Raw genomic sequence first — 26053 nt, 5'->3', positions numbered from 1 at the left:
TGTTAAAAGTGCAACGTTATACCACTAAGCTAAAAACTTGGGCGCCTACAATTTCTTGTAGACTTGGTTCTGCACTTTAGCTTTTCTAACACACCTCTCTAGGTTAGACGATTTTCTCTCAGCTAAACTATTTTTCTAGTTGCTTTTTTTAGGTTTCTAGGGCTTTAACCATCTTGAGCTTTTCTCTTTTGTGCTCTAAAATGGCGCCCGATCTTTGGTTCGAACTTACGAACTTGAGGGGTGGCTCACTGCGTGCGCGCTAAGCCCTAGCCGGGCTCATATCTGTTGGAAGTGCAGCAGTGAGGCACGAATACTAGGCGAAATGCCCAGTGGTGATGGAATTCTTGGTGGATTGATTGATCAATTGTTGTTCAAAGTTATCCTGAATCGCAGGAGCTCTCCAGAGCCAATTTATCCTGGTGGGCGCGTAGGAGCAGTAATTCCCAACGGCACAGCACAGGCCACGAAGTGGCCTGTGCCCAGGGGTGGTATTTCCAACAGTTCTTCAAATGTAATAAGCGACTCCAGTCACAGAAAATACCACCACATTAGTTCACTCACTGCTTTTCCATCGCGCACACTACATTGAACCTCTCTACATACCTTCCCCGGCCCCTCCGACATAACTACATACAGGTCGGTAGTGGACATTCGATTGCACTGCCACCCCTTCATTCGGGTATCCGCTAAGGAACTCGTGCATGCCTCTACGACTTGGACTGAACTCTACGCGCAATAAACAAACCAGCATCAGCAAAACTTGCGCCGCCCAAAATCTCAAACAGTGGAAGGTCCACACTGAAAACGTTGACGACCCAGCTGCGAATCTCCACTGCTGACAGTGAATCGAGGCCGTACGAGTGCATGGGCTTCTGCGGCTCGAGGCGGTCTTCAGCCATGCCCAGCAGAGCCGACACGCGGTGGGTCAGAGCTTCACACGCCACCTCGGCGGCCTCGCCAAGGGTTGCCGCCGCGGCGACTCGGCCGGAGGCGTCGGCATCGGCGGCAGCCCGCTTGCTCCTGCGCCCGGCCGAGTTGCCGGCATCGCGATCCGAGTCCTCGGCCCGGGAGAGTACCGAGAGAGGTGGTACGTGATGCATGTGGCCCCAGAAGGGCCGCTGCATGGTCGCGGGGACCTCCTCGGCGTGCTTCCAGTGGGCGGGCGGGCGTACGCCGATGATGGTCTGGCAACCCGTCTCGTTGTCACGCGCGAGAGCCCTTGCGGGTCCGTCCGGATCGCAGTACACGTCCAATAAGGCGCAGATCTCCTTGATGTAGGTCGGCGCGTACTTGTCGGTGCGCTCCAGGCCGCGCAGGAAGCCCGAGTGCTCCACGAGATAGCCGTCGTCCGGCACGGGCCCGAGGTCGAGCGCCACCGCCCGCTCGCCCTGGGCCACGCGGTACCGTGCTAGAGCGTCCTGGTATGTATTCCCCGCATTGTAACCCGCCAGCGAGACGGTGCCTAGGATTCCCATGATGGACGACAGGAGGATGAAGAAATCTAGGCCTGACGGCAACTCCGCGTGGAGGTTCCAAGACCCCGCCACCTTGGGGTCGACGGACGATTTCCAGGTGTCGAAATCCATTTCCGGGAACATGGATTCCTAAGGAAAGGCCGTGTTAGCGCGCGGTAGTCCTCGTTTCTCAACAGAATCAGGGTTAAGTAGTGCTCACATTCATGACCATGCTTGACTGAATGCATCCTCTGATGCGCGGCATCCTCTTTGCGCAGTCGGCCAACACGGACCGCAAAGCAGCCCTGTCACTCACGTCGCAAGGTGGCGTCTCGACGTGGACGTGCTTCTCGGCGAGTTCGGCCAAGAGCGCACGCGCTTCGTCGGTTCGCGGCTTGCTCTGCCGCGAGATCAGGATCAAGAACCGGGCACCGCGACTCGCAAGCCAGCGCGCCGCTGCTCGGCCGAGACCCCCGAGCCCTCCTGCGATTACATAGGTCGCCTCTGGGTCCAACATGTACCGGCGACGGTTTGGCTTCCGGACCTATTGTCGGGTTTCAAATTCCGTTAGCGCGGCGGAACGCGATTGTTACCCACCTGGACAGGATGGAAAACGAGCCTCACTCACCTCAACCACATCAGGCTCGTCAAGCCGGACCACGATGACCTCGTGCAAGCCCCCCTTTTGTAAGCGTTGAGCGGCGCTGGCTAGATCCGAGGCAGGAAAGTTGGCGGCCAAGCTGCGTTTGGGGCTCTGCAGAGTCGAAGATTCCAACAAGGCAACGGCATGCCGAAGCGATCTTGGGGTCGTGGTCTCGGCCGGTGGGATGACGAACGTGGACACATTTCGCGGGACTCCGTAGGTACTACTACTAGTAGGGGCCCCCCTGCACGAGGGTTGGGCGCCGATGATGATGTGGCGGCCGCCTGGCCCCAGATAGCTCATCACATCCAACGGTGGCCCCATTGGATCCGCGGCGGGAGAAAAGACGACATCGAAATGCGCCTTCCACTGCGACATGACAATGGAATGGTTGTCGAGCCACGACTGAGGCAGGATGCGATCTTCCGACAGGTTGAAATTGCTCTCGATAAAGGCGCACTCGTCACTGCTTGAGGCTGTCACCCAGATATTCGTGATGCCCCGATCGGCCAGCAGCCGCAGGGCGGCTTCCCCCAATGGGCTGGCTCCATCAAGGACCAGCACCGAGTCGCTGTCCTTCACATGGCCAACCTCGACCAGACCATGATGCGCATCGGTTAAGATGGGTGCATCACGACACGCGTCAGAGAAAGACACGTCTTCTGCAATGCTGGCGACCGCGTCAGACGACACTATGGCATGCGAGCGCAGGGTGCCGGTGGTAGCAGCAATGACGCGATCGCCGGGTTGGAACTCGGCCTTGATCCCGGCACGGAGAACTAGGCCGGCACAGTAGCTGGCGCGGATGGCGTCCTCCTCCTCGTTCCTGGATCCGCGCTGTAGCGATACCGCCTTGACCAAGATCTCCACCTGGTGGTGCTCAAGGCCTTCTGCGGCGACATCTGCAAGCGACTCGACATAATGCGGCGTGTCTTGGGCACCCCGGGAACGCGACATGGACCTGTTGGACAGCTCGAACCGAACTGGGCCGCCCACCGGGGTGGGAGCAACTTCATAGGGCACGAGTTTCGCATTCATACTGGCCTTGATTGGCGAGGCTTCAACGAGACGCTTTGTGTGTAGGAGGCCGTCAAGTTCGATGTACTCCTCCTCGTAACTCTTCGCTGTCAGTTGGGACGCCATCTCTCGTACGACCTTCATAATCAAGCCGGCCGCATTCAGCTCACATTGGCCCGAGGCAAGATCCAATGCCAGCGTGACCAAGTGAAGCCCGTAGTCTTCGGATCGCAGCGTCCTGGCCAGACCGTCCAGCATACCGTGCTCGGGGGCGGGCTTGCGGCCCCCTCCCGAGCTTACCCAGAGGAGATGGCGCGTCCTTTGGATAAGAGACTGCAGTTGTCGCCATGTGTTTTTGTCGTTTATGGAGGCGATGAAGGGTGCTCCGTAGTCGGTTAGCATGATCACGAGCTCGTTGTTGGCCTGTCCAACGTGTTCAAGAGAGCCAACTGCTTCTGCCAGGCTCAAGACACGCGGCCCCACTCCAATGACCTCCCTTAGTGGAGCCTCAAGATGTTGAATCAAGATCTGTTGATTGAGGCAGGTTAGATTGGCAACGAGAGCCACTTTGCATGCTTTGACTTCGGGAAGAGGCAGCGCAGCATGAAGGCGCGGCGACTCGTCTACCGCCGTGGCGATGATCCAGGCCGCGTGATGCGCCACTTCATCGTCTGTGTCTCGCAGGATTATATCAGCGCCCGAGAATCCGTTCTGTCTCAAAAGAGTATCCCAGGTATCCGCATTGATGTGTGGCGAGAGCGGTCTGCCGTCGTCGCAGCCCAACCACCATCCCGGGAACACGCCAAACACAAAGCCTGCGGTCCATCCGTCTGGGGTGAGGAACTCATGCATGGCCAACTTTCCGCCAGTCTTGAGCGTCTTTCGCATGTTGCGCAGTGTTTTGGCGAGGCTGCACGTGACGTGCAGCGCGTTGTCGGCAACGACGATGTCATAAGACGCCTCCTCAAAGCCTTGTTCACCTGGATCTTGCTCCACGTCAAGCGTTTTGAAGCCCATTTGAGACTGATAAGGGGCAAACTCTTCTCGCGCCTTGTCCAAGAAGGCTGACGAGACGTCGGTGAAGTCGTATCTCTGACAGCGAAGAGACCCTTGGGAAGAAGATTGCAGGGCACGGATCAGGTTTCGCGTGGTCGCCCCCGTCCCTGCGCCGACCTCGAGAACAGTCAAGCCCGGAGTTTGGTGCGCCAGCAGGTCTAGGTATGCTGTTGCCTGCTTGGTACACTTGGACTTGGAGAGCTCCGCATAGTAGTTCTTGAGCATGCCAGTCTGCATGAAGAGCTCGAGGGGGTTTTCGTCCCCCTTGATAAGCCCCTCGAGATGAGCAGCTGCCTGGACATAGAGGCGGCCGATTTCGTTGGCGTTTTCCAATCTGTCGGCGAGTTTCTGTATATCCATGTCATACAGGCTTGTCCTTTGCATATCCGGATGTGGATCATCATCCCCGCGACGCTTGCGGCGACTAAGGGCGAGATGGTGCTCGGCCCATCTCCAGTATTGCCGTCTCCACGGGTCTTCAGCACTGAAGGTGCTAGGGTCGATGCACTTCGACAGCCTTTCAAGAGTGACCTCGATAAGAAGCCCAATGTCTCGGTAAAAGCCAGACAGGTCTTGGTCGGCTGGGTGCATGGCCTCAAGGAGAGAGCAGATCTGGCTTGGCTCAAGCATATTAAGAGCCACTTTGCGTTCAACACTCATGCAGAACTGCTTCGGGTTGGGAAGAGAAAACGCCGCCGGAGTGTGCGTCACGTTGGTTAGCTCGACGCCTTCGTACCACAGTCTCAGTTCCGTCAGGGTGTCGCTATCCAGGGCGGCGCCGTTGCACGAGAAACCGCGGTTTGTGATATTGGTGATGTCAGAGCAGGCCGTCACAGCCCGGCAGTCTGGCCAGCTCAGGCCCTTGTCCGAGATCCAGAGGCAGCCAATGCGAGAAGGAATGCTGGTGGCCATCGGCCGAGAACCTCCTGACGTTAAGCCGGTGAAGGCGAGGTGCAAGATGGCATCCAGCGAGGCCGGGTGGATAACGTGATCTTCGACCGAGTTGCTGAAGAGGGCGACTTGGGCGGTTGCCTGCCGCTCATGCTCGTTGTAATGCTGCTGCTGTGCTCCCTGAAACAGTGGGCCATACTCGTAGCCGCATTGTCTCAGATAAGCATACATTTTCTGGCAGTCGACTGGCTTCCGGCATGACCGTACCATGGATGAAAATCGCTCGGAAATACGTTGCCGCTGCCCAGTCCTTCTTGCCAGCTCCCACTCGTCTGCGGCACCTGGAATTGCCTTGAACTCCGCGGAGATAACTCCATTGCAGTTGACTTTCCACTCGTTATTACTCGTGTTATAGGTCCGAATGGTGAACTCGAACACCTGGGCCATGGGGTTGGAATCAACTTGGCGGAGACAAGTCTGGACTTCTACCGATCTCGTGTCACCGAGGGTCAAATTGATCGGACTAACGATGTCCACGTCACGAAGCGTGTAACCGTCAATGACATTGGTGCCGTTGTTGATCAGCTGCTTCGCGGCTTCGACGGCCATGACAATCATACCGGTCGCCGGGTACAAGGTCGAGCCGTTGACGACGTGGTCCCCGACCCAGGGCATCTCGGCAGGCCGGATGAAGTGGCGCCACCGAGCGTCGGCGGGATTCCAGTCCCGCGAGCGGGCTCCCAAGAGCTCCGAGGGTGCCCGGCTTCTAAAGCGGTAGTCCCGGCTCAGCCGGCTTTCGTGCCAGTATCTCTGGGAGTGGTCAAAGGGGTACTCGGGCAAGTTGACCAGCATTGAGCGCGCGACCTTCGGACCGGTAGGAGGCCCCTGGGGCTCATTGGCTGCCCTCAAGTCCAACGCGTAACCAATGCTGTACAGTTCGCCAATGGCGCGGAGCATTGTTTCCATGGCAGATTGGCCCCTCTTCAGGACCGATGTGTAGCCGATGGACTTCCCGCGAGGGAAACTCTTAAGGATGTCTCGAATCGGGCCTTGGAGTGCCGCGCGTGGGCCAAGTTCCACAAGGTGGTCAACCACGGACATGTTTAGATGGCTTCGGTCGATCTTCTTGACCAGGTCAGCCTCTGATTTGGCGCACATGGCGGTAATTGCCTGAGAAAAAAGGACGGGCGACTCCATGTTTTGGGCCCAGTATGCCGGATCCGACAGACGGCTAGCAACGACCCGCTCTCCTGTGACACTGGAGATTATGGGCACCCTATCCGTGCTGTCTGGGGGTGCTGATATCGACCCAATCATTGACATGTACTTTGGCGATATGGTCTTCATTTGCTGAGAATGGTAGGCCAACGGGACGCGAAGTTTTCGGGCGAATACTTTCTCGTCGTCCAGCCGCTCCTTCAGTCGGTCGATAAGAGCGTCTTCGCCAGAAATGGTCACGTTGCCAGGGCTGTTGACGCAGGCAACAGAGATTCCGAACGTGTGACCATCTCCGTTGATACTCGCGATCAGCTTCTCAGCCTCGCTTTGAGAGAGCCCTATGGACATCATTGCACCTGCAAGGCCTGCCTTCGAGGCCCTGGCGAGCTCCGCGGAGCAGAGACCGCGGAGGTAGGCGAGTTTCCACGCTGACTCGCAGGAAATATACCCTCCGGCATATCTATATATATGTTCCATGTCAGCCAGGGTGCTCAGGGGCTCGGAGCGTGGGGGCACTAGGAACGTGTAGGAGCGGGAGAGTCAACTTACGCAGCTGCAATTTCGCCGGAAGAATGTCCAGCCACAGCAGAGGGCCTTATGCCAAATCTGCGCAGCAGATTGACAAGTGCTACTTGCAAGATGGTGCACAGAGCCTGACTGAACTCGGGATCGTCGATCTTGGACGACTCCTTTGGCCTTTGCAGTTCGTCTTCTTCTGATCAGCATCCTTGGCAACAAACACATGCAGTGGAACATTATCGAAAAGGACAGGTCTCTTACCTGTGACTGACCAAGGACAGCCAATGCTTCCAAGATACTTATCGGCACGGTCCAGGTCCGCGCTGTAGGACGGGTAGGAACTCAGTTCCCTTCCCATGGCAAACCACTGAGCCCCTTGCCCCGTGAAGACAAAGCCGAGGCGCGGGGCCTTGGGAGATGCTTGGACCGGCAAGGACAACAAGGATTGCAACTCTCTCAAGTCGGCCGGTGACTTCAAGAGCGCAAAAGATCTCCACGGCAAGTGGCTGCGATGACTATCGAGCGTGTAAGCCAGGTTGCTCAAGAAGGTCCCGTCGTCCTTGATTGGGCCGTCCCAAACTCGGTATGCGTCAGCGATTCTGCCAATTCCTCCCTTATCGGCAGCAGACCAGACGAACAGCCTTTGCGAGTCATGGTCCGGCCCTGTCAGGGGGGGATCATCACTCGAGATAGATGTTGGAATCGAGGAAGTCCATGGCGGGGACGGCACAGTGCAGTGCTTGCCTGGCAACGACCGCAAGCGCAAATAGTTGTAGGCATCGTCGAGGACAATGTGGGAATTTGCACCTCCGTAGCCAAACGAGTTGACAGAGGCCCTTCGTAGGCCTGGGGTTGGCCAGGGTTCAGGGGCGTGAGGGAACTGTAGTACAAACATTAGCAAATCCCTTGCCGAAAGTACACAATGATGGCACAATCCAACCTTGAGTCTCAGAAACTCGGCATCGATTTTGGGATTGAGTCTCTCAAAATTGGCGTTGGGCGGGATGACACCCCTTTCCAACACAAGGACGGCCTTGATGACGCCAGCCAGGCCACTGGCTGCTTCGAGATGGCCTATATTGGATTTCACGGCACCGCTATTGGTGGCTGTCATTAGCCGCGCTGGCGTGATTTGCACAGTAAGGTACCGGACGGATGGGGCTTACACATAGAGCGGATCGCGCACCGAGCGGTACTTCCGGAACGCAGAACCGATAGCTCGGGCTTCGCGTGGGTCTCCGATCGGTGTCCCAGTGCCATGGGCTTCAAAGAATCGAGTGTGGGCCATGGAGAGGCCCGCTTTCTCGTAGGTCTCCCGAATCAAACGCTCCTGGGCCGCACCGCTCGGTTGTGTGATGCCAGGAGTTCGGCCGTCCTCATTAGAGCCGGTGGAACGGATCACGGCCCGGATGGTGTTGCCATCGCGGATGGCATCCGACAGTCGTTTCAGTATCATGACGCCGACGCCCTCTCCTCTGGCATAACCGTTTGCTCGATAGTCGAAGGAATGACTCCGGGAATCCGGAGATAGGAAATTGATGTTGGACATCCAAACATACGATTCCGGTGAGAAGGCCAGGTTGCAGCCCGCCGCCATGGCCTGAAATGTTGGGCGTTGTTAGCGCACTAGGTACTATCCAACGGTGATGACGGGAGGCAGGAGGAGACTTACCATGTTGCAAGACCCACTGCGCAGTGCCTGGCAGGCTATGTCGATGGCCATTGCCGTACTGGAACATGCTGAATCAAGACCGATGCTTGGCCCTCGTAGATCGAAGAACCAGCTGAGTCGGTTGGCAAGCATGCTCATGCCAATACCTAGGGCCGCATATGTTGGGGGGTTTTCCGGGTCTCGATTCAGTTGCAGCATGTAGTCCATGCTAAAGGAGCCTGCATACACGGCCGTCGAAGATCCCGCCACAGCCTCCATTGGGATTCCAGCTGCCGGCCCCGGCATCAGCCATCTATCCTTAGTTCACGCTTGGGGATGAGCTCGGCGTTAAAAACTCACCGTTCTCCAGAGCCCTGTAAGCCGTCTCCAGCAGCCACCTTTGCATAGGGTCTAAGGAGGCCGCTTCGGTAGGCGAAATGGAGAAAAAACCGGCATCAAACACGGCCTTGGAAGTACAGTAGTCAGTAAAGTAAGGTAGGTTAGTATAGGAGGAGTATAGCATAGTGCATACTAGATCGTCCTTCACAAAGTGGCCTCCTTTCAGCGGTACCTGGGTTTCCTGTGAGCGCATGAAACTTGCCATGGCAACGTTTGTTGGTTCTCACCGTATTCACTCTGTTTCGTGTCTGATAAAACCCGTCGAGGTTCATACGGTCAGCCGGAAAGGGGGTCATGGCGCAGCGTTTCTCTATTAGCATCTTCCAGAAAGCATCCGGGGAGGTGGCATCTTGTGGGAATTTGATGGAGAACCCGCATATTGCTATGGGATCTTCCATTTCATTGCCGTCAAGCTCAGGGTCCTCGACGCCTGAAACAGAGGAAGCCAGCGAACTCTCCTCGGCCTCGCTCAGGGTGGCCCGCGACTTCTGATCATCGTTGGACGCAGATGATATGTCTGAGACCTCACAGCGAGGAGTCATACAGCCCATGGCTAATAGGTTTGGCGATGCCATATCTCTTGCTTGACAAGGTGGCTCAATGGGCGTTGGATTGAGAGATTGCGTTTGGACTTGAGACTCGGAGTTGCGCTGACGACTCGAGAATGTGGCCTAGTCACTCTAGAGTCTCACAAGGCAATTCTTGCTGGACTTTTATTATAGTATACAAATTGACGACCTCGAAGGCTTCTCATTTTTCAAGCCCATCTCAGGGTACGGCAGTCTTGCCACGTTCATGTCACTATTTCCAGCCTAGAAGGGACTGGAGGTATCCAACGTCAGACGGCGAGGTCCCCATGTAGAGCTGCCCGTCGATCTGTACGACCACCTCACCAACATCTCTCGGTTGGGACACCACCAGCCAACTAAACCAAGGTCCACTGATTGTAACGGCTGTAATAAAACCCATCGTGGATGTGACGCTTTTGGGGATAGATGACCCGCGGTGCCGGGCACCGCCCCTGAAGTGACTGGACTCATTATCCCGCGTATCGCCGTATTGACAACAGGCTGACAACGTTTCTTCTTAGGCAACCAAGTGGCGCGGTTCTTGCGATGCCGTCCGGAGCGTCACATCGAGAAATCAGATGCTGAATATTGCCGCGCAAAGTGCGAAGCCTGAAAGGGAGGAAGAAGGTGGTAGTCCTACGTCAAACCTGCAAGCTTACTGCAAAGTGTAGCCACAGGGCACACCTACACCGACTGGAGGCGAGCCGTTGTTGGGAGCACAGAGAATGAAATAAGGACCAACAAGCATCACTGACCGTGATCCCAAGGATTGCTAGATGACCGGGATACATTGCACCGGGGAAGAACGAGCTAAGTTCAAGTTACCTGTAGGACCACGGAACTTTGGGCCAGCAAGCCTTCCAACCGCGTCCAACAACAACAAAAATACTACATTATCACTGTATTCTGGTTGTCTCGTTTGGACCGGGGCCAACAACGCCGACAGCCTGCCAACGTGTGGCCCGGGGAATGCTGTGAAGCGTAGTATTGCACTGTGAGTTCCAGCCTCCAAGTTGTATGAGACATACCTCCTCCCGCCAACCCCTTTTATTTGCCCCCGAGAATTAAGTACGTACCGAACACGGAAGGTTCAATGCCATGGGTAACCTAAGGACCAACTTTTTGTAAAGATGATGTGGTGTCGAGGAGGCTTTACCTATACGCCTACCCATATGTAAGTACTGTACATGGTGGTCATGAGTCCAGGAATACCTCCCTGCCCTGCCCGGGGATTAGTAGGTTCCGTGGGGATGAAGCCACCATAGGGCTGTTATAAGCCGCCCTGCGGCTACACTAGTGTACCTACTTTAGGCAAAGCCGAACCCGGGAGTGTGGCACAGCCAAGGATTACGAAGGCGGTCGAATGATACTTGATAGGACGACCGGCAATTGCAATTGCAACCTCAATACATCAACCTGTAAATTATCCAATCCAAAGCTTCCAGCCTTCCATGCCTTGGGCCGCCCCTCCCATCCCTGCGCAACCCTCAAAAAACCCACCGGGGAGATACGAAGCCCCTGATTGGACTCAGAGGTGGATAAGCTTGGAGCCTAGCCACTGGCGGAGCGAGGGGCCGGCTCCAGGGCGATTTGCTGGACACCGGTTGGCTTTATGTGCTAGCTAACTGCATAGTTCTGCGAATAACATGGCCGGCCTCGGTTAGATAATGGCGACGAGGAAGCTCGTGCCCTCCATCATGAACGAGGGTTTGACGCAGGGCGGGGTCGAAAAGCCTGGAAATATCCTCGCCGCCGCTCGGCGCAACGAGATCGTTGGAACCCCAAATATGCGCGGTGGGGAGTTGAATCGTGATGGCCTGTGCCTCCATGCCCAGGTAGCTGATCTCAGCAGCGCTCACGGCACTGGACAGGAACACGCCACATTTGAAGGGTAGGGCGCCGCACTGCTGCTGCTTCTCGGCCAAATACAGGGCGGCGAGGACGGCACCGGCGGAGAAGCCCATGACGGCATCGAAGGGGCCCCCGGTGGCGACATAGTGATCCAGGAGATGGAGAGACTGACGAAGAGTTGTGAGATCCTTAGGGTTGTAAAAGGAGTAGAATGAGCGGTCTTTGGAGGATATGCCCTCGATGCCTTGGGGACGGCAGGTTACGTCGTGTTAGCCGGCGGTTATACTCCAGGCACTCGGCATGAAAGAGTAGGGGTTGCAACATAGGACCTGCCTTCCGCCATGGGTGCCTCCCAAATCGCTTCAACAAACTCGTATTCATGGCCCCCGTCATGGTCTTCGAGCTCATGTCTCAGGGGCGCTGTGTGGCAATTGTTGGTAGTTGGTACCTTGATTTGGCAGTCGTATTGACGCCATGTTAGACGCGGCGTTGTATCTCACCTATCTGCAGCTCCATGACCTAGTAGCCAATTTGTCCTGTCAGCTCTCTTAGGCTCCTTGGAAAACGAGCCGTCCGCAGTGCCGAGAAACTCACGTTGCTGTTGGTCCCATTGCCGTGAATGCAAAGAAACTTCATTCTGGCACACAAGAACGGCCTGGTGGAAATTTCCAGCGGGTAGTAGTATGTGAACCTGAAAAACCTTGACGAAACAGAAGAGCAAGAATTGTGGTAGATGTACGAGAAACCCCCTTTTAGGGGCAGGCCCGGGCGAGCAGCCCGAGAACGGTAGGTAGTAGCTTGATACATGTAGCTAAACCAACATGTGACTCAACCCGGGCCAACTTCGTGGCGTACATGTAGTAGTCACCCTGCAAATGAGTGATCTTTGGTCCAGTTATCGTGCAGCACCTGTTGGTACAATCATGGCGTGATTACCTCCGAAATCCCTCCCGCCAAGAAGAAGGGGGAATCGATGGGATTCCACATGAAGCTCTGCAGCCTAAACGGCGATTCCCAGTGATGACATTGACAGAATATTGACATACCTACCTTGAACAGGGGGAGTCTAGGTTGTCATTCTACTTCCTAGGTATCTATGCTTCATCCTGGGCTAACACCCGCATGTTGACATTACAGTCTTCCTTGCTTGCGATGGGCACACCGTCAAGGCACCAGTTGTAATGCCCAAGAATCCCCCTCCCACTCCTAGACAGTTCCGTCTGGGCGGAGTAGCAAATAGGTAGTTCCCTACTGCGAGGGGCTTGTATTTCCCTTGCACACCGAAGGTGCCGCAGCTACTCCTGGTGATATTACTGGTAGATAAGATTGTCTGGATTCCATACATGGCAAATCTGCATGTACATGTTAAGTAGTACTAGGATAGAGTGCAAGAGTAAACAAAACTCCACAAACTACCGGCCTAAACACCTTATGGAGCTGGACTGGTTGATGTGCTAGAGCCGTTTCCTAACCCGATACTTGCACAAAAACGGGGGTGATCATATGATTTCCAAGATTCCATAGCTCCATCGTGCAATTACTGCGGATCCAAATTCAGCCTTTGACGCTTCATCAGGAGGGACATGACGAATCCCAGTGCCCCGCCAGCAACGTTGAGATAAAACACCTTGCCGACGTTGCGCGCAACGGCCTCGAGAACGCGTGCCTGGGTTTCAGGGCTAAGGTCCTGGAAAATCGTCGTCTTAGCACCGTCGATGGTCCACTGGATCACATCACGCGGCACGCCAGGAAGCAGGGCGGCAATGTCATCGGTGGCACCATTTAGAAAGACCGAGGTGGCGATCCCCAGAGACAAGGCGAGGCCAGACATCTGTGCGCATGTCAGGAAGGCACTGACATCAGGCACGGCCCGGCGCGGGACCTTGGTCTGCGCAACCGTGTAGCCCAGCTGCAGCACGGGGCCGCACGCAAAGCCCTGTATGACGGTGAAGCCGCAGACGGCCCCGCGGCCCGTGTCGTAGTTGATGGTTGACAGGAGGCCGTTGCTGACGAGCATGAGCGCGCTGGCCCCTGCGAACCAGACCCAGTAGACGGGGTACTTGGCGAGCAGCGGACCGCCGGCGCCGGCGCTCGCGACCGCGGAACCGATGAAGGGGAGGGTGTAAGCGGCGGCGCCCAGAGAGGAGTCGGCAAATCGGAACTGGAAAAAAAGTGGCAGCGAGTAGATGGTCACGACGACGTTGGCGATGGCGAGCGCCGTCCAGGCGAACATGATGGCCATCTCCCAGTCGCCGACGAGCTGGGCGGGAAAGATGCGGTTGGTGGTGAAGAGGTGGAAGCGCTGCTGGACGCAGAATATGGCCCAGATGACGGGCATGGCGACATACAGGCCGAGCATGGCGCCGCTGTTCCAGCTGTACACGGCACCTCCAAAGGCCATGATCATGGTCGTTGTGATGACACCGCCTAGAAACAGCACCGCGCCGAGATAGTCGATCCTCTTGATGCGGGAGACCACCGAGAGCGAGGTCGACGGGACCACGGGCGGCACGAGCAAAATGCATGCCGGGGCTGCCAAGGCCGCGATGCAGATGTTGATGTAGAAGGCCCATCTCCACGTGGCGGCCGAGTCGGCGAAGGCGCCGCCGATGACGGGGCCGAGGATGGTTCCCAGGCTCCACGACATGCCGACAAAGTTCAGGTACTGCGTCCGCTCGGCGGGGAGCGTGATGGCGGATATAATGTTGATGGTGCCGACGTAGATGCCGCTTCCGCCGAACCCGGCGATGGCCCGGCCAGCGACCACGGCCTCGATCGACTGCGCCGAGCCGATCACGGCGGACCCGACCTCGAAGATCAGAACGGCGGCTAGATAGAGAAACTTGTTGTTGAATTGATCATTCAGCTTTCCCCTGAGCAAACCGTGACGGTTAGCATCAATGTCATACCGGTCATGGTCAGGAGCGGTCTCAATGGAATGCCCGCGGACAGATAGCACAAACCATAAAGGGTTGGCGCCTACTTCTCCCATGGCGTACGACACCGAGAGCCAAGGGAGCATATCCATGCGGCGGCCAAACGTGTCAGTGATGCTCGGCCGTACGTTGGCTAGAATTACGTTGTCGAGAGCGTAAAGAAACGTCGACGAGAGGATGGCCAGTATCATGACCAGCCATGACAGGCCGGTCACACTGCGCTCAGTGGCATCCTGCGGGATATCCAGGGGCTCTACTACAGTTTGGTCTTCGATGGTCTTCAAGCTCTTCTCCGCTGTCGCAAAAGCGCCATACGACCGAGATGGGCGCGGAGACGCCGGGGGCTTGTTCTCTGTCGACATTGCTGTCTCCATGTCGGAACCCGCTCGGAGGGGCTAACAGTGTGGTGCGTCTTGGGGTGAATGAGGGCTGTGATGATAGGAGTCGAGGGAATCTGGGTCTGGTCAATGGCTCCCTTACAGAGAGTATGACTAAGGACGTCGAGGGCTAGGTGGATGATACCTACGATAACATAAAGTCAACAATGCCCGTCTACCCGTCGAGGACACGCAAGACGCATCGGCCCATCTTGCCCAAGCTGCGGTTGCTACTTGGCTGTGCTGTTGGTTTGTACTTTGTTGCAATCGGTTTGCTGTTGGCTCCTTCCAATAGGGTCAATTAAAACGAGATGGAGGCGCGGGCGGGATTGATGCTACCTACCCGGACCTGTATGGACGAATCTCCGTTGTGGTCGGGTTGAGACTGGAGACTGGACCCGCTGGCCCGTCATCATTGAGTGTTCGTGAGCCTCCCGTCAGGCCCAGCACGTGTATTGGGGCAATGGTTGGAGCCAAATCCAGCGGGTACTCGTACCTTGCCCTGTCGCACCCTCCATCTAGGCTCCCTCCACACAGGCTCCGATCTATCATCTAGGTACTGATCTCCTACATGAAGCACGCTTGGTTTTCGACTACCTGGCATACTGCCGATGCAGGGTGAGTGGGCAGGGAGCTAGGCGCGGGCCGCGTTGCTGCGGACATTTATTAGCCTGCCATTGCTTCATCGGTTCCCTCCAATGGAAGCTTACCTATGTGATAACACTGTGCCAGCCGCAAGAACGTCAAAATGCGGTTGGACCGTAGGACCGTTGTAGACCGCACCAACGGCCCGAGGACGGGTCCAGTCCCGGAGGGCGTCAGGGGCTGTCACTGGAACCGTCGGTCAAGACCAAGTTGTGCAACCGCACCGAGAATATGGTACTTCGTAATGCACTCGTATTTCGTAAGTGGCGCAATAAGTACCGAAGGTAGTAATGTATGTTGGTTCTTCGTACATCCCTACATAGTATTATCCGGCATATCCCCGAAGCGATTCCTGCCGCGCCTGGGCTGAATGGGCCTAAAAACGGGGCCGGGAACGACATGGACCGACAAGTGGCAGGGACGCAATAGGTAGGTAAGTACCCCTGTGGACACGGAGTACCGTACCGTACATACATGCCACCAGACTTTACTGTCCGACTTGACCCTGTTGGTGACGAACAGGCTCCCAACCGAGAAAGCGGAGTAGCAGTGAAGCCAACATCCTGTACTACGTATTGTTATGCGTACTCAAGTCATCGTTGCGCCATTCGGCGGCTCGTTGGTTCCAACGGTCGCCGCGGCGATGCTTGCTTATACTTTTACCGGCTCGAGTGGCAGCCCGCCCTTTGAAAGTAGGATGGACTTCATTTCCTCGTCACACCTTCTATGGTCTATTAGTAGTATTGGTTACCTTACTTAGGTCTTGTAGAAATATTGTTATCTTCCGTTATTCATGTTGGTATCGATGCGCTTACTATCCGAGTCACGTCTCCCTGCGGCTCCCGTGTCTCTGGCACGGGATGAGAAGCTGCCTTCATTCGTCGGCATTTATAAGCAAGTGAGGGGTTCAAACTACGTACCAGATCTTGGTTGGAGACCTGATAGCGGATCTGGCCCTTGCAAGGTACTTGTACCTCTGTTTCGAGTAGGTACCTACCTATGTCCTCTCTAGCCAGGAGGACCACAGTATGGTACTACCAAGACGTTAATATACAGCTGGAGATTGTAGGAGCAGGTCGTGGGGGTGAACATACCCCAATTGTATCGAGATATAGAGAGCATTCCAGTTGACCCTGCCAGTGATACGATGGTGACTTCTGGTAGTCAAGATCCAACTTTGTACAACGTAAGTACCTCTACCTATCCATGGTGTATCATTGTTGCCTCGCCCGCCGACCCAAATGAATTGTGGGCTTTCATAGCTTCATAAGGTAACATACCTTACATAGTAGCATGTACTTATGGTTCTCAAGGACAAACGGCCTTGGGTATGAGAAAGAAACTCCATACTTCGTTGTGGCTTCACGTTGCTGCTGCTCCTGTGGTGATTCTCGGCTTCGTGCCTTTGTCTCCTGCCTGGTACGCACCAGCCATGCAACTCCTTGACTGCATGAAACCATATTGTAACGCCACCTACCTCACGCCACCCCGTTGAGAGCATCGCCGCGAGGCTGCAGTGGACTGAAGCGCGGCGGATTGGAGCCCTGCAGGACTGAAGAGACAGACGCAAACAGGATCTACCAAATTTTCCTACAACATGACTACAAGAGTATATTGCACTTGCTTTCCAAGTCTTCTCTTCTTACCGTCTCAAAATTCTCTCCAGGCTCTTTGTTGCTGCTTCAATTTGGAGTTTTGGACCTACACGCCACGGTTGCCCTGCCCGCTGCCCTTCTCGCCATGTCTGCCCCCGCATCCCAGCCTCCTCCGCCTCCCCCGGAGTCCTGGAATGAGGACCGTGGGCCCGCCTTCAAGGCTTTTGCCATCGCCATGACAGTGGTTACAGTTCTTTCAATCGTTCTCCGCTTCTGGTCCCGAAGTCTCGTGGCCCCGCATAGTCATACCAGAAACCAGCGTCGCTTCTGGTGGGATGACTGGGCGGCTCTGGCGTCTGTGGTACGCTCCTCATTGCAATGCCTGCCGTCACCGGAGTGCTTGTCATTTAGGTACCTAGTTACTGATGGGAAGATCCACAGCCGTTCATCCTCACCATCTTCGCCTTGGCGTTCGCCTGCCTCCCGCTCGGACTTGGCCGCCACGTCTGGACACTCGAGACAGAACACTTGTTCACGATTCTGAAGTTCATCTTCATCATCTACTTCATCTACGATGGCGCCCTGTTCCTGACTAAGCTATCTGCATTGCTATTCTTCAGCCGCGTTTTCCCCGCGCATGCCAACTCAGCTTGGTTCAACATTATCCTCTACGTGACCCATGGCCTCAATGTGGCTTGGTTCCTCGGCATCGTCTTTGGGACCGTGTTCATGTGCAATCCCATTGCTAGGAACTGGATTCCCATGCTTGAAGGTACCTGCGGCTCGACGACAGGCCTATGGTATGGCAGCGCGATTCCGAGTGTTGCTATCGACCTCATCATCCTGCTATTGCCCCTTCCAAAGACCTGGGGCCTTCAGACGAGCCTGGCACGGAAAGGCGGCATTGTGGCAATCTTCCTGCTGGGATACTGGTAAGGCTTCAACCCCGGGATGCTCGAGCTAACAGTACGGGATCCAAGACTAATTCGATTTCCTAGTGTCGTCGTCGTGTCACTTGGACGTTTGATCACCCTTGTGAAATCCGGAAAGGCGCTCGACGACGACATCACCTGTAAGCCGAGCCTGAGACTGACCTTTCAGACGGTAAAGAAGCAGGCCACTCTACTAACACAGACGCAGATGAGGGTATGCCCGTCATCTACTGGGTGGCCGCCGAATCCCCCATTCTCCTCCTTGGCATTTGCCTTCCAGCCATGTTGCCTTTGGGCCGCCACATGGCCAGCTCCTACTTCTCGCCTCTCATGAGCAAGGCATCCACGCTATTGAGCAGCCGAAGAAGTGCCAACCGCAGTGGCAACTTCTCCTCTATCCCGGGGAATCACAGCGTCCAGTCAGGCATCGCCAAAAAAAGAAGCAATCATGATGCCGATAATGGAGACACGGAGCTGGGGAGTGTGTCCTCCATGGATAGCCAGCGTGGTGTTCTGCGCGTGACCCCTTACCACGACGCCCACACGGCCCGGGTGCGCGTGGGAGACGCGGGAGACAGCCTTGGCCACGCTCAAGTTCCTAACCGCTCCATCCGGGTTGAGAATGCTGTCACGGTCAGTCGGCAGGGTCTGTAGGAAGTAGGAGATGTCTAGATTGTGATGGAAATACTTTGCCGCGTAACACGTCGCTACAGTGCTATAGGATCTAGCTTGTTCAGAATCTCGTCATGTTGTAGCTAGGTATTCAGCTTTAGTACTCTACTATAGTAGTATCCTCAGTTTACTCGTCCATACCTACCGATGACCTACCTTACTCTACGGTCTACCTAGGTACATAGTTGACATTGCCTGCGAACTTTTCAGGACGCAGGTATGTTAGTAACTTTTGTGTGTACCTATGTATCTAGTTCTTCGCATCGGCCCACCAGCTTCGATTGAATATTTGGTACCACTCACGGAAGACGGCTGTGATATTCTGGGGTTTGCGGGGCACTAGTACTTGGTGCCTCAGATGATACCGTAGCAAGAAAGCTTCACTCTATCGTCCGTACGAACGTTGAAGATCCATCGAACTCTACGTGACCATGAACTGGCGATGTGCCATAGAACCAACGGCAAACCATACCATATTGACGCCTGGGTCGTGATTGCAGATTGCAAAATGAAAGACGGCGGCTACCTAGGTATAACTACCTAAGGTACACGTATTGAGATTATTTCCATCTCTGGTCTTCGCCATTCGCATGCTCCAAGAGCGCAATCCACCGGTATCCTGCAATGACATGTAGGATGCCTACAAACTCGGTCTTGTTCACCTTGGCTGTGATTTCCTGCCAAGTCTGGTCATCCAACGGTCTGGTTTGCACTGTTAGGATTCTCCCCAGGCGATACGCCATTTCTTCTTCTTCAGTCAGGCCCTGCGGCACCTTGCCTTTTAGGCCCTCATCATACTGTTCCTTGGTCAACCCAGCGTGCTCAGCCACGCCGCGGTGGGAGTAGACAACGTAAGGGACATTGAGAATCGAGCAAAGCCCCATAATGGCGAGCTCCCGGTTGCGTGGCTTCACATTATCAGGTCGATATGCGATTTTGGCGAGCTCGAAGAACAGCTTGGTGATTTCAGGGGTGTAGCTTCATTCGTCAGTCTCTTGTCTACTCTAGGGTAGAAACCCAAGCCCGGATGGGGTCAAGTAAAGGTACCTACTCACCACAGCGGAGCATAGCACGCGATCAGCGAGCGGCCGTCATCCTCCTTCCACTTGAAGGGCGGTGGGCCATTGTGCATCACGTTCAATGCCTCCTCAATGAATTTGCCGGCGGCCGGGTCGGCTGCTTCGTCGATGGGGAAACGAGGAGTCATGGCGATGGATGGGTAGGTAGTGGAATGGCAGGAGAAGGAAGTAATAGGTAGGTACGTATCTAGGTACAGAAGCGAATGATGTGTGAATCAGTTAGCGGCGCTCAACCAAGATAGATGGGACTGGACGATTCATCATGTGGAAGCACCTTATGTATTTCCCTCAACAACTTAAGTAAGACCTGAGGGACGCTCTCTTCCGCGGTAGCTCTGTATGGCCACTGAAGGTGAGGTTAGAGTCTTTTTCGTGCCTTCTTAGTTCACGGATGGTACTAGGATACCTTAGTAGCCTCACGGGTAGTGGCCCGTGGCGGCTCATTTTGGTCAAGACTCAGAAGTCTTACGACGTAGTGTAACAACCAGTCATCGAGCTACGACCAACGTGCGTCCTAGCCAAGCCGTGGAAATTGGTTCGTTGGCTCGATGCCACGATGCTCAATTGATTAAGGTAGATTGAGGTGAGCAGGAAGGGGGGAAGATGGTGTTATGTACCGGCAAGGTCGATGGTACGTTGGATATACCTGCGCTGGCGCCGCAAGGCGATAATGTTGGTTCTGCCCTACAGGTCGGTTGCAATGTTGCATAAGTAAGGCTTCCAATCGAAGACTGACGATATTCCATGGGAAGAGCCCCGCAGCCCCAGCCCAGGGCCACTAGCAGGTTGCAACTGCCGCCACTTCCCCGCTGTGGTTCTCGGTTCTTAGTGGGTCCTGCGGGAGTGGCGCTGAAGCTTTGCCTGTTCGAGCCGTTGTGCAGCTTCGAAATTCGAACCGAACCCACACAGGGCCCACTATCAGACGGCCGAAGGACTCCCCGAGAAAGGACCAACTGCACACCCTCCATCAAACGCCGCACTGCATTTTACATACATATATATTGCCAGGCGGATATGCACTCGTTCGATGTTGGTAGTGTCAGCATACCAATTGTGCTACGCGAATGTTCCACAGCTGCCCTATTTCCCACCAACAACATGAATCCTCGCAACATTCAATCAACGAACCTTCCAACACACTGCACGCTACACCAACACCGCTAGGCGGCCCGACCCCGATATCCTTGCCGGCTGCCGTTACAGTGGACGGGCACTGTACCGCATTGCCGCTCCCTCATTCGTTTTTCGGTGAGCAGACACAACTGCAGTTAGTGCAATGCACGATGGCGGCGATGGACTCGATGGAGGTATCGGCGGTAGTAAGTGAGCCGTACTCTGGCCATGGGTACGGCGTGTGTTACGGCGGGATACATCTGCTTTCCCTTTCTGGTTTCTCCAGAGTCGCCGTCGGCGGGCGAGGTCGGGGAGGGCCCTTTGGGGCCCGATTGGCCGAACACGACAACACGCCGTGCGCCAGCCAGCAACGTACCGGACGACGTAGCCTGCCACAGCCTCGTCTTTGACGGCCAAGGGAGGATTAGAAGATTTAATCTGGAGGTTGGTTGATATTGCGACAGGCTGGCGAGCCTCAAAGTGGCAGGAGCGTAACGGGTCCAACTCAGGCTCGCATTCGCTTTGGGAATTCGTAGTTTGTTAGGCCTCGCATCGGCCAGAACGGGGTACCTTTCGAATCAATCGTCCTACGAACCTGAGTCCTGGAACTGCTCGAACTCGAAGCCCCAGAAACCCGTGAAGACCAGAACCAGAACAAGAAGCATCGGCCATCATTCTTCAACCGGCTGATTGGAGACATGGATTCAGGAACACCGCCTCTGAAGGTGATAATTGTGAGTCAAGTGGCGGGCTGCGGATCATGACTATCCTGCTAATGACGTGGGCAACCGCCTAGGTGGGCGGTTCACTAGCCGGTCTCATGTGTGGCGTTGCCCTGAAGCACGCGGGCCACACGGTAACGATCATCGAGAGAGACAAAAACGAGCGGATGAGCCACATGGCGGGCGTATGCCTGGGGCTGGACGCGGAACGCTTCTTGGAACGCCATGACCGCCACACCAAGGTCTTCTCGCACAGGTCCACGCGCGTGCAAGTCCTCGTTGACGACGACAAGGTACAAATCTATGCCAACGGGCGACGGCAAATCACAAGTTGGGACACGTACTACTTCCGTCTTCGCTCCCTTTTCGATGGCTACATCAGCTCGTACTACCCGTCCCCGCCGGAGAGCCTGGACACGGACGGCCCCGCCAAGTATCAATATTGCAGCGAGGTCACACACATGGCCAGGAGCGGTGACAAGATGATTGTCACCATCCTGAACCGCGATACCCAGGACGTGTCGCAGGAGAAGGCTGATCTGGTGATCGGCGCAGACGGCCCAAACTCGTTTGTTCGCTCTCTGTATCTGCCAAATGTCCAGCGCCAGTACGTGGGCTACATTGCCTGGCGAGGGACGGTACCGGAGAGCAAAGTGTCCGCCACCACGCGTGGCATTTTTCACCGGAGCGTCACGGTACACAGGATGAAGCAGCAGCACTGCATCATGTACATGATCCCTGGTCCCAATGGCTCCCTAGAACCCGGCGAGAGGCTCTTGAACTTCCTCTGGTACACCAACGAGACGCCCGAGGCGCTCGACGAGATTATGAAGGACGGCGTGGACGGGCATCGACACCACCACATCGTCCCGGCAGGGCGCGTCCGGCAAGACATTTGGCAAGAACGGATCGAGTATGCCAGGAGTGTGCCTTTTGCCAAGCCGTTCCTAGAGGTCATGCTCCAGATTGAGCAGCCGTTTATCCAGGTCATCACCGAGTTCTGCTCGCCACAAGCGGCGTTTGAGGATGGAAAGGTGCTGCTCATGGGCGACGCGCTCTCGCTCTTCCGTCCTCATACGGCATTCAGCGGCACCCAGGCGGCCTTTCACACGCTGAGGGTTGAGGAATACGTGGCCGGCAAGATTCCGCTGGCCGAGTGGGAGGAGAAGGTGCTGAGGTTTTCCTACTTGCATTTCGCACAGAGTATCTGGTGGGGAAAGATTTACCAGCATCACATCTCGGCTGCGCTACTCGCAGGCCTCGGCTACTGGTCGTACTGTGTCGTCGACAAGGTCAAGTCATGGTGGAGCGGAGAGGAGTCGCTGCTGAGGACAACGTCATCTGTAGTAGAGGAGTATGACTAGTCGTGGGGCTCCCTTCCCTCATAACAAACCCCTTCCTGCCTAGGTGCACATGAGGTGAACATTCGTGGGCTTTGCAGGATAGGAAATACTAAAGAGTCAGAGGGAGGACCTCTAGCCAATCCGAAAATCACCATCAGATCCGGACGGCTATGTTTCGAATTCCTCGGTTTCCAGGTGCTTGTGTGGGTTGAAGAGGAAGGTGATACGAACAACTTAGGGGGTCCGCCCGTCTGGTGCGATCAGGCAAGCTCCGACTCCAGTACCTACTTGCTGTCAACAATTGCACCTCACGCGATGAAAATCTCAACATCTTAAGTAGCGGAATTGGCATGTAAGGGCGATGGCGGGAGCGAGGACTTAGCTACCTATCTACCTGATCAGACCAAACTCGAAGCAAAATATCATGTTTTACCTCGAGTTCTGGTTGCTCTCTACATGTACATGTAGATGGCACACTTGGTGGTACTCAGGGGTAAATTCGTTGCAGACAATCAACGCCCCCATAATTGGCAGCCGGGTGGCCGTTAAGCAATTGCCGTCGCCGCCACGCTGGTCAGCACCCTCCATGCGCCTAGCTAGGATCGGGCCGTTTGAAATATTACAGTAGTATAGTTACCTTAACTAAGGTAACAAGCAGGCGTCCGTTGGTCGTGCAGGAGAAAGCAAGGAGGCTGGGTTGCAGCACCCTGGGACAGTGCGGCGACTTGGGACGCACACCGTCCAGACGGGGCTCAGGGGCGCAGGGAGCTACCGTAGGTATGTAAGAACAGTAGCATTTGAGATTTTTGAGCCTGCAGCGGCCTGCGATACACGGGCACTACACCAGCCCAGGTGCAGTACGTATATCTCAGGGCCGTACAACCGGACGATCCATTAATAGACGCCTACAATCCCGCCAAAGACTTACACAAAGTCTCATCTCGACTTCATCCCCTCAAGTTCACCCTCAAACTTGACTTGATTTACACCTACACGGTACCAGCCACATCCCCAAGCATCAAGCATTTAGGTCAGATACACAATGGGACTCTACACCAAGCTTCCAAGTGACATTCAGGAGGTTGATGTGATCATTGCAGGAGGTAAGCACAATCCCCAGATCTGAGGCCACAAAGTTTCAGATAGCTGACTGGCTTTCTTGTTCCAATACATGTAGGCGGTACTGCTGGCTGCGTTGTTGCTGCGAGGCTGGCGCAGGCCAACCCTAGCATCTCCATCTTGGTGATTGAAGGCGGCACCAACAATGAGGCGCCCAGCATCACGTTTCCGGCTCTGTTTCTTGCCAATTTGCTGCCTACCAGCAAGACCAATCTCTTCTATGCAGGCATCCCAGAGGCACAGCTTGGCGGCAGATCGCTCATCGTCCCGTCAGGGGGTGTGTTGTCTGGCGGATCCGGGACAAACCTACTCATGTATACGCGCGCACAGCGGTCTGACTTTGACTCCTGGAACACGGCGGGGTGGTCGGCGGATGATATGCTGCCCTATTTGAGAAAGGTAAGTGATCCCGAAACAGTGTGACTACTGGTAGGTATCACGGGCTTCGGCTGAAGGCGCTTCTTTACAGCTCGAAACCTACCACGGCCCGGGACCAAAACAGGTCCATGGGTATAAAGGCCCTGTCCAGGTCTCAGGCGGGCCGTTCCGCGCCTTGCGCTCCGAGAGCGATTTCATCGCCGCCGCCAAACAGGTCGGCTGGCCCGAGATTGAGGATCTCCAAACCCTGGATGCCAACAACGGCGTGCAGCGTGCAGTGCGCTATGTCTCTCCCGAGGGCCGGCGCCAGGACGCGGCGACGACGTACGTGAAGCCGTTGCTCGCGGACAAGCACAACAAATATCCCAACCTGCATGTACTCGTCGAGCATCAGGTCGTGCGAGTCCTAGTTGAGAACAAGCGCGCAGTCGGGGTCGAGTTTCAAGCGAACCCGGATTTCCAACCGGGCGAGACGGGCTCTACACACACGATCCGTGCTCGGAAGCTGGTTGTGGTGTCTTGCGGTGCATGCGGAACCCCGCTCGTGCTGGAGCGGTCGGGCATCGGTAGCCGCGAGGTTCTGGACCGGGCCGGGGTCCAGCAAGTGGCCGACGTCCCCGGCGTTGGCCATCAATACCTGGACCACAACCTGGTCGTGTACCCTTACAAGTCCAGCCTGAACCCGGATGAGACACTCGACGCTATCGTCTCGGGCCGGGCTAATGTCCCGGAGCTGATCCAGAACCAGGCCCCAATCCTGGGTTGGAACTCGATGGATATCACCATGAAGATCCGACCGACGGATGAGGATGTCGCTGCCCTGGGTCCTGGATTTCAGTCCGTTTGGGACCGCGACTTCAGGAACAAACCTGATAGGCCTTTGGCCATGATGTCACTGGTCAACGCGTGAGTTACTACCTTGCCCAAGTAGCTTGGCATAAGATCTCATCGGTATTAACTTACTGCGGCCAGGTTCCCGGGTGACCCATCGAGCGTTCCACCCGGACAGTACTTCGCCGTGTCGGTCTTCACCGTATACCCATACTCGCGCGGGCACCTGCACATTACGGGCCCGTCAGTGGGCGACCCGCTCGACTTCGCCACGGGCTTCTTCTCCGATGCCGGGGACATCGACATCAAGAAGCACATGTGGGCGTACAAGAAGCAGCGCGAAATCGCGCGCCGCATGGACGTCTACCGCGGCGAAATCGCGGCGGCCCACCCGCCGTTCCCGGCCGGGTCCAAAGCCGCGGCTATCGACTTGGTGGACGGCCCGCTCCCGAAAGATGTGACTGACATTGAATACACGGCTGAGGATGACGCCGTGCTGGAGAAGTGGTTGCGCGAGAACGTGGGAACGACGTGGCACTCGCTTGGCACGTGCAAGATGGCCCCGCGGGATCAGTATGGCGTTGTGGATGCGAACCTCAGTGTCTACGGTGTAGAGGGCCTGAAGATTGCTGACCTGAGTATTCCGCCGAGCAATGTCGCAGCCAACACTAACAACACGGCTTTGGCCATTGGAGAAAGAGCTGCGGATATTTTCATTGCGGAGCTAGGCTTGGGGGGTAAGAAATGATACATATTACTGTCAGGAAATGTAAATGACTTGATGACGAATATGTGGATGGGGGCCGGGGGATGCGGCGATGTGGGGCCGAGGGCATTCCGGCGCGGAGCGGAGAGCCGGAAAGGTGGAGCACGGCCGGACGAGCCTCGGCCCAGGACTCCCCGGCAACTCGCAATGGTACCTTTTGTTCCCTGTGTCTGGCACTGAATAAAGTGATGTTAGCACATAGTAACTCCTACTTGGATTTCAGCATATCGGCATCACGCCATCCTCACTGCCCCTCGCGTGAAACCGAAATATCAGT

General features: G+C 55.7%; 7 protein-coding genes across 7 annotated transcripts; 3 read left to right on the top strand and 4 right to left on the bottom strand.

Moving 5' to 3' along the window:
- Positions 1 to 558: 558 nt before the first annotated feature.
- On the bottom strand, positions 559 to 9267 carry N656DRAFT_742002 (putative polyketide synthase). Its single transcript, XM_064812826.1, has 11 exons — positions 9076 to 9267; positions 8982 to 9020; positions 8810 to 8915; positions 8471 to 8739; positions 7965 to 8398; positions 7739 to 7895; positions 7060 to 7678; positions 6829 to 6988; positions 2083 to 6739; positions 1675 to 1998; positions 559 to 1604 (listed from the first exon to the last, which is right to left on the bottom strand). Exons 1-11 carry the CDS (start codon positions 9244 to 9246, stop codon positions 708 to 710), a joined length of 7833 nt encoding a protein of 2610 aa, XP_064664956.1. The 5' UTR covers positions 9247 to 9267; the 3' UTR covers positions 559 to 707.
- Positions 9268 to 10842: 1575 nt separating this feature from the next.
- Positions 10843 to 11998, bottom strand: N656DRAFT_785395 (uncharacterized protein). The gene is made up of 4 exons (XM_064816373.1): positions 11863 to 11998; positions 11769 to 11787; positions 11602 to 11688; positions 10843 to 11512 (listed from the first exon to the last, which is right to left on the bottom strand). Exons 1-4 carry the CDS (start codon positions 11902 to 11904, stop codon positions 11028 to 11030), a joined length of 633 nt encoding a protein of 210 aa, XP_064664955.1. The 5' UTR covers positions 11905 to 11998; the 3' UTR covers positions 10843 to 11027.
- An 807-nt stretch (positions 11999 to 12805) lies between these two features.
- N656DRAFT_720278 (putative efflux pump antibiotic resistance protein) lies at positions 12806 to 14395 on the bottom strand (the record flags this gene model as incomplete). The annotated part of the gene is made up of 2 exons (XM_064812436.1): positions 12806 to 14141; positions 14232 to 14395. 2 exons carry the CDS (start codon positions 14393 to 14395, stop codon positions 12806 to 12808), a joined length of 1500 nt encoding a protein of 499 aa, XP_064664954.1.
- Positions 14396 to 16570: 2175 nt separating this feature from the next.
- N656DRAFT_763566 (uncharacterized protein) lies at positions 16571 to 18540 on the top strand. The gene is made up of 4 exons (XM_064813301.1): positions 16571 to 17182; positions 17263 to 17753; positions 17820 to 17893; positions 17962 to 18540. The coding sequence occupies exons 1-4, from the start codon at positions 16967 to 16969 to the stop codon at positions 18405 to 18407; spliced, it is 1227 nt and encodes a 408-aa protein (XP_064664953.1). The 5' UTR covers positions 16571 to 16966; the 3' UTR covers positions 18408 to 18540.
- Positions 18541 to 18871: 331 nt separating this feature from the next.
- Positions 18872 to 19821, bottom strand: N656DRAFT_741989 (uncharacterized protein). Its single transcript, XM_064812825.1, has 2 exons — positions 19481 to 19821; positions 18872 to 19403 (listed from the first exon to the last, which is right to left on the bottom strand). The coding sequence occupies exons 1-2, from the start codon at positions 19630 to 19632 to the stop codon at positions 18986 to 18988; spliced, it is 570 nt and encodes a 189-aa protein (XP_064664952.1). The 5' UTR covers positions 19633 to 19821; the 3' UTR covers positions 18872 to 18985.
- Positions 19822 to 21171: 1350 nt separating this feature from the next.
- Positions 21172 to 22770, top strand: N656DRAFT_514824 (FAD/NAD(P)-binding domain-containing protein). The gene is made up of 2 exons (XM_064809924.1): positions 21172 to 21351; positions 21414 to 22770. The coding sequence occupies exons 1-2, from the start codon at positions 21316 to 21318 to the stop codon at positions 22701 to 22703; spliced, it is 1326 nt and encodes a 441-aa protein (XP_064664951.1). The 5' UTR covers positions 21172 to 21315; the 3' UTR covers positions 22704 to 22770.
- Positions 22771 to 23506: 736 nt separating this feature from the next.
- On the top strand, positions 23507 to 25996 carry N656DRAFT_741984 (GMC oxidoreductase). The gene is made up of 4 exons (XM_064812824.1): positions 23507 to 23785; positions 23860 to 24200; positions 24271 to 25085; positions 25152 to 25996. The coding sequence occupies exons 1-4, from the start codon at positions 23725 to 23727 to the stop codon at positions 25756 to 25758; spliced, it is 1824 nt and encodes a 607-aa protein (XP_064664950.1). The 5' UTR covers positions 23507 to 23724; the 3' UTR covers positions 25759 to 25996.
- Positions 25997 to 26053: the final 57 nt, after the last annotated feature.

The sequence above is a fragment of the Canariomyces notabilis genome (assembly GCF_033297395.1).
Source record: "Canariomyces notabilis strain CBS 508.74 unplaced genomic scaffold N656scaffold_44, whole genome shotgun sequence".
NCBI classification, from domain to species: Eukaryota; Fungi; Ascomycota; class Sordariomycetes; order Sordariales; family Chaetomiaceae; genus Canariomyces; species Canariomyces notabilis.
The sequence above is the reverse complement of the archived record's forward strand: the minus strand, read 5'-3'. Positions and strand labels throughout refer to the sequence as shown.

What these genes read in the sequence shown, in the direction of transcription:
- N656DRAFT_742002 (XM_064812826.1), bottom strand. Translation starts at nt 9,246, where the DNA reads ATGGAAGATCCCATAGCAATATGCGGGTTCTCCATCAAATTCCCACAA. An exon ending in ACTTTGTGAAGGACGATCTA is followed by an intron (nt 8,916 to 8,981) that starts GTATGCACTATG and finishes TGTACTTCCAAG; the next exon opens with GCCGTGTTTGATGCCGGTTT. An exon ending in GCAGTGGGTCTTGCAACATG is followed by an intron (nt 8,399 to 8,470) that starts GTAAGTCTCCTC and finishes CCAACATTTCAG; the next exon opens with GCCATGGCGGCGGGCTGCAA.
- N656DRAFT_785395 (XM_064816373.1), bottom strand. Translation starts at nt 11,904, where the DNA reads ATGAAGTTTCTTTGCATTCACGGCAATGGGACCAACAGCAAC. An exon ending in GGAGGCACCCATGGCGGAAG is followed by an intron (nt 11,513 to 11,601) that starts GCAGGTCCTATG and finishes GCCGTCCCCAAG; the next exon opens with GCATCGAGGGCATATCCTCC.
- N656DRAFT_763566 (XM_064813301.1), top strand. Translation starts at nt 16,967, where the DNA reads ATGTCTGCCCCCGCATCCCAGCCTCCTCCGCCTCCCCCGGAGTCCTGG. An exon ending in GGGCGGCTCTGGCGTCTGTG is followed by an intron (nt 17,183 to 17,262) that starts GTACGCTCCTCA and finishes GAAGATCCACAG; the next exon opens with CCGTTCATCCTCACCATCTT. An exon ending in GCTCGACGACGACATCACCT is followed by an intron (nt 17,894 to 17,961) that starts GTAAGCCGAGCC and finishes ACACAGACGCAG; the next exon opens with ATGAGGGTATGCCCGTCATC.
- N656DRAFT_741989 (XM_064812825.1), bottom strand. Translation starts at nt 19,632, where the DNA reads ATGACTCCTCGTTTCCCCATCGACGAAGCAGCCGACCCGGCCGCCGGC. An exon ending in GCGTGCTATGCTCCGCTGTG is followed by an intron (nt 19,404 to 19,480) that starts GTGAGTAGGTAC and finishes TGACGAATGAAG; the next exon opens with CTACACCCCTGAAATCACCA.
- N656DRAFT_514824 (XM_064809924.1), top strand. Translation starts at nt 21,316, where the DNA reads ATGGATTCAGGAACACCGCCTCTGAAGGTGATAATT. An exon ending in CGCCTCTGAAGGTGATAATT is followed by an intron (nt 21,352 to 21,413) that starts GTGAGTCAAGTG and finishes GCAACCGCCTAG; the next exon opens with GTGGGCGGTTCACTAGCCGG.
- N656DRAFT_741984 (XM_064812824.1), top strand. Translation starts at nt 23,725, where the DNA reads ATGGGACTCTACACCAAGCTTCCAAGTGACATTCAGGAGGTTGATGTG. An exon ending in TGCTGCCCTATTTGAGAAAG is followed by an intron (nt 24,201 to 24,270) that starts GTAAGTGATCCC and finishes GCTTCTTTACAG; the next exon opens with CTCGAAACCTACCACGGCCC. An exon ending in ATGATGTCACTGGTCAACGC is followed by an intron (nt 25,086 to 25,151) that starts GTGAGTTACTAC and finishes TACTGCGGCCAG; the next exon opens with GTTCCCGGGTGACCCATCGA.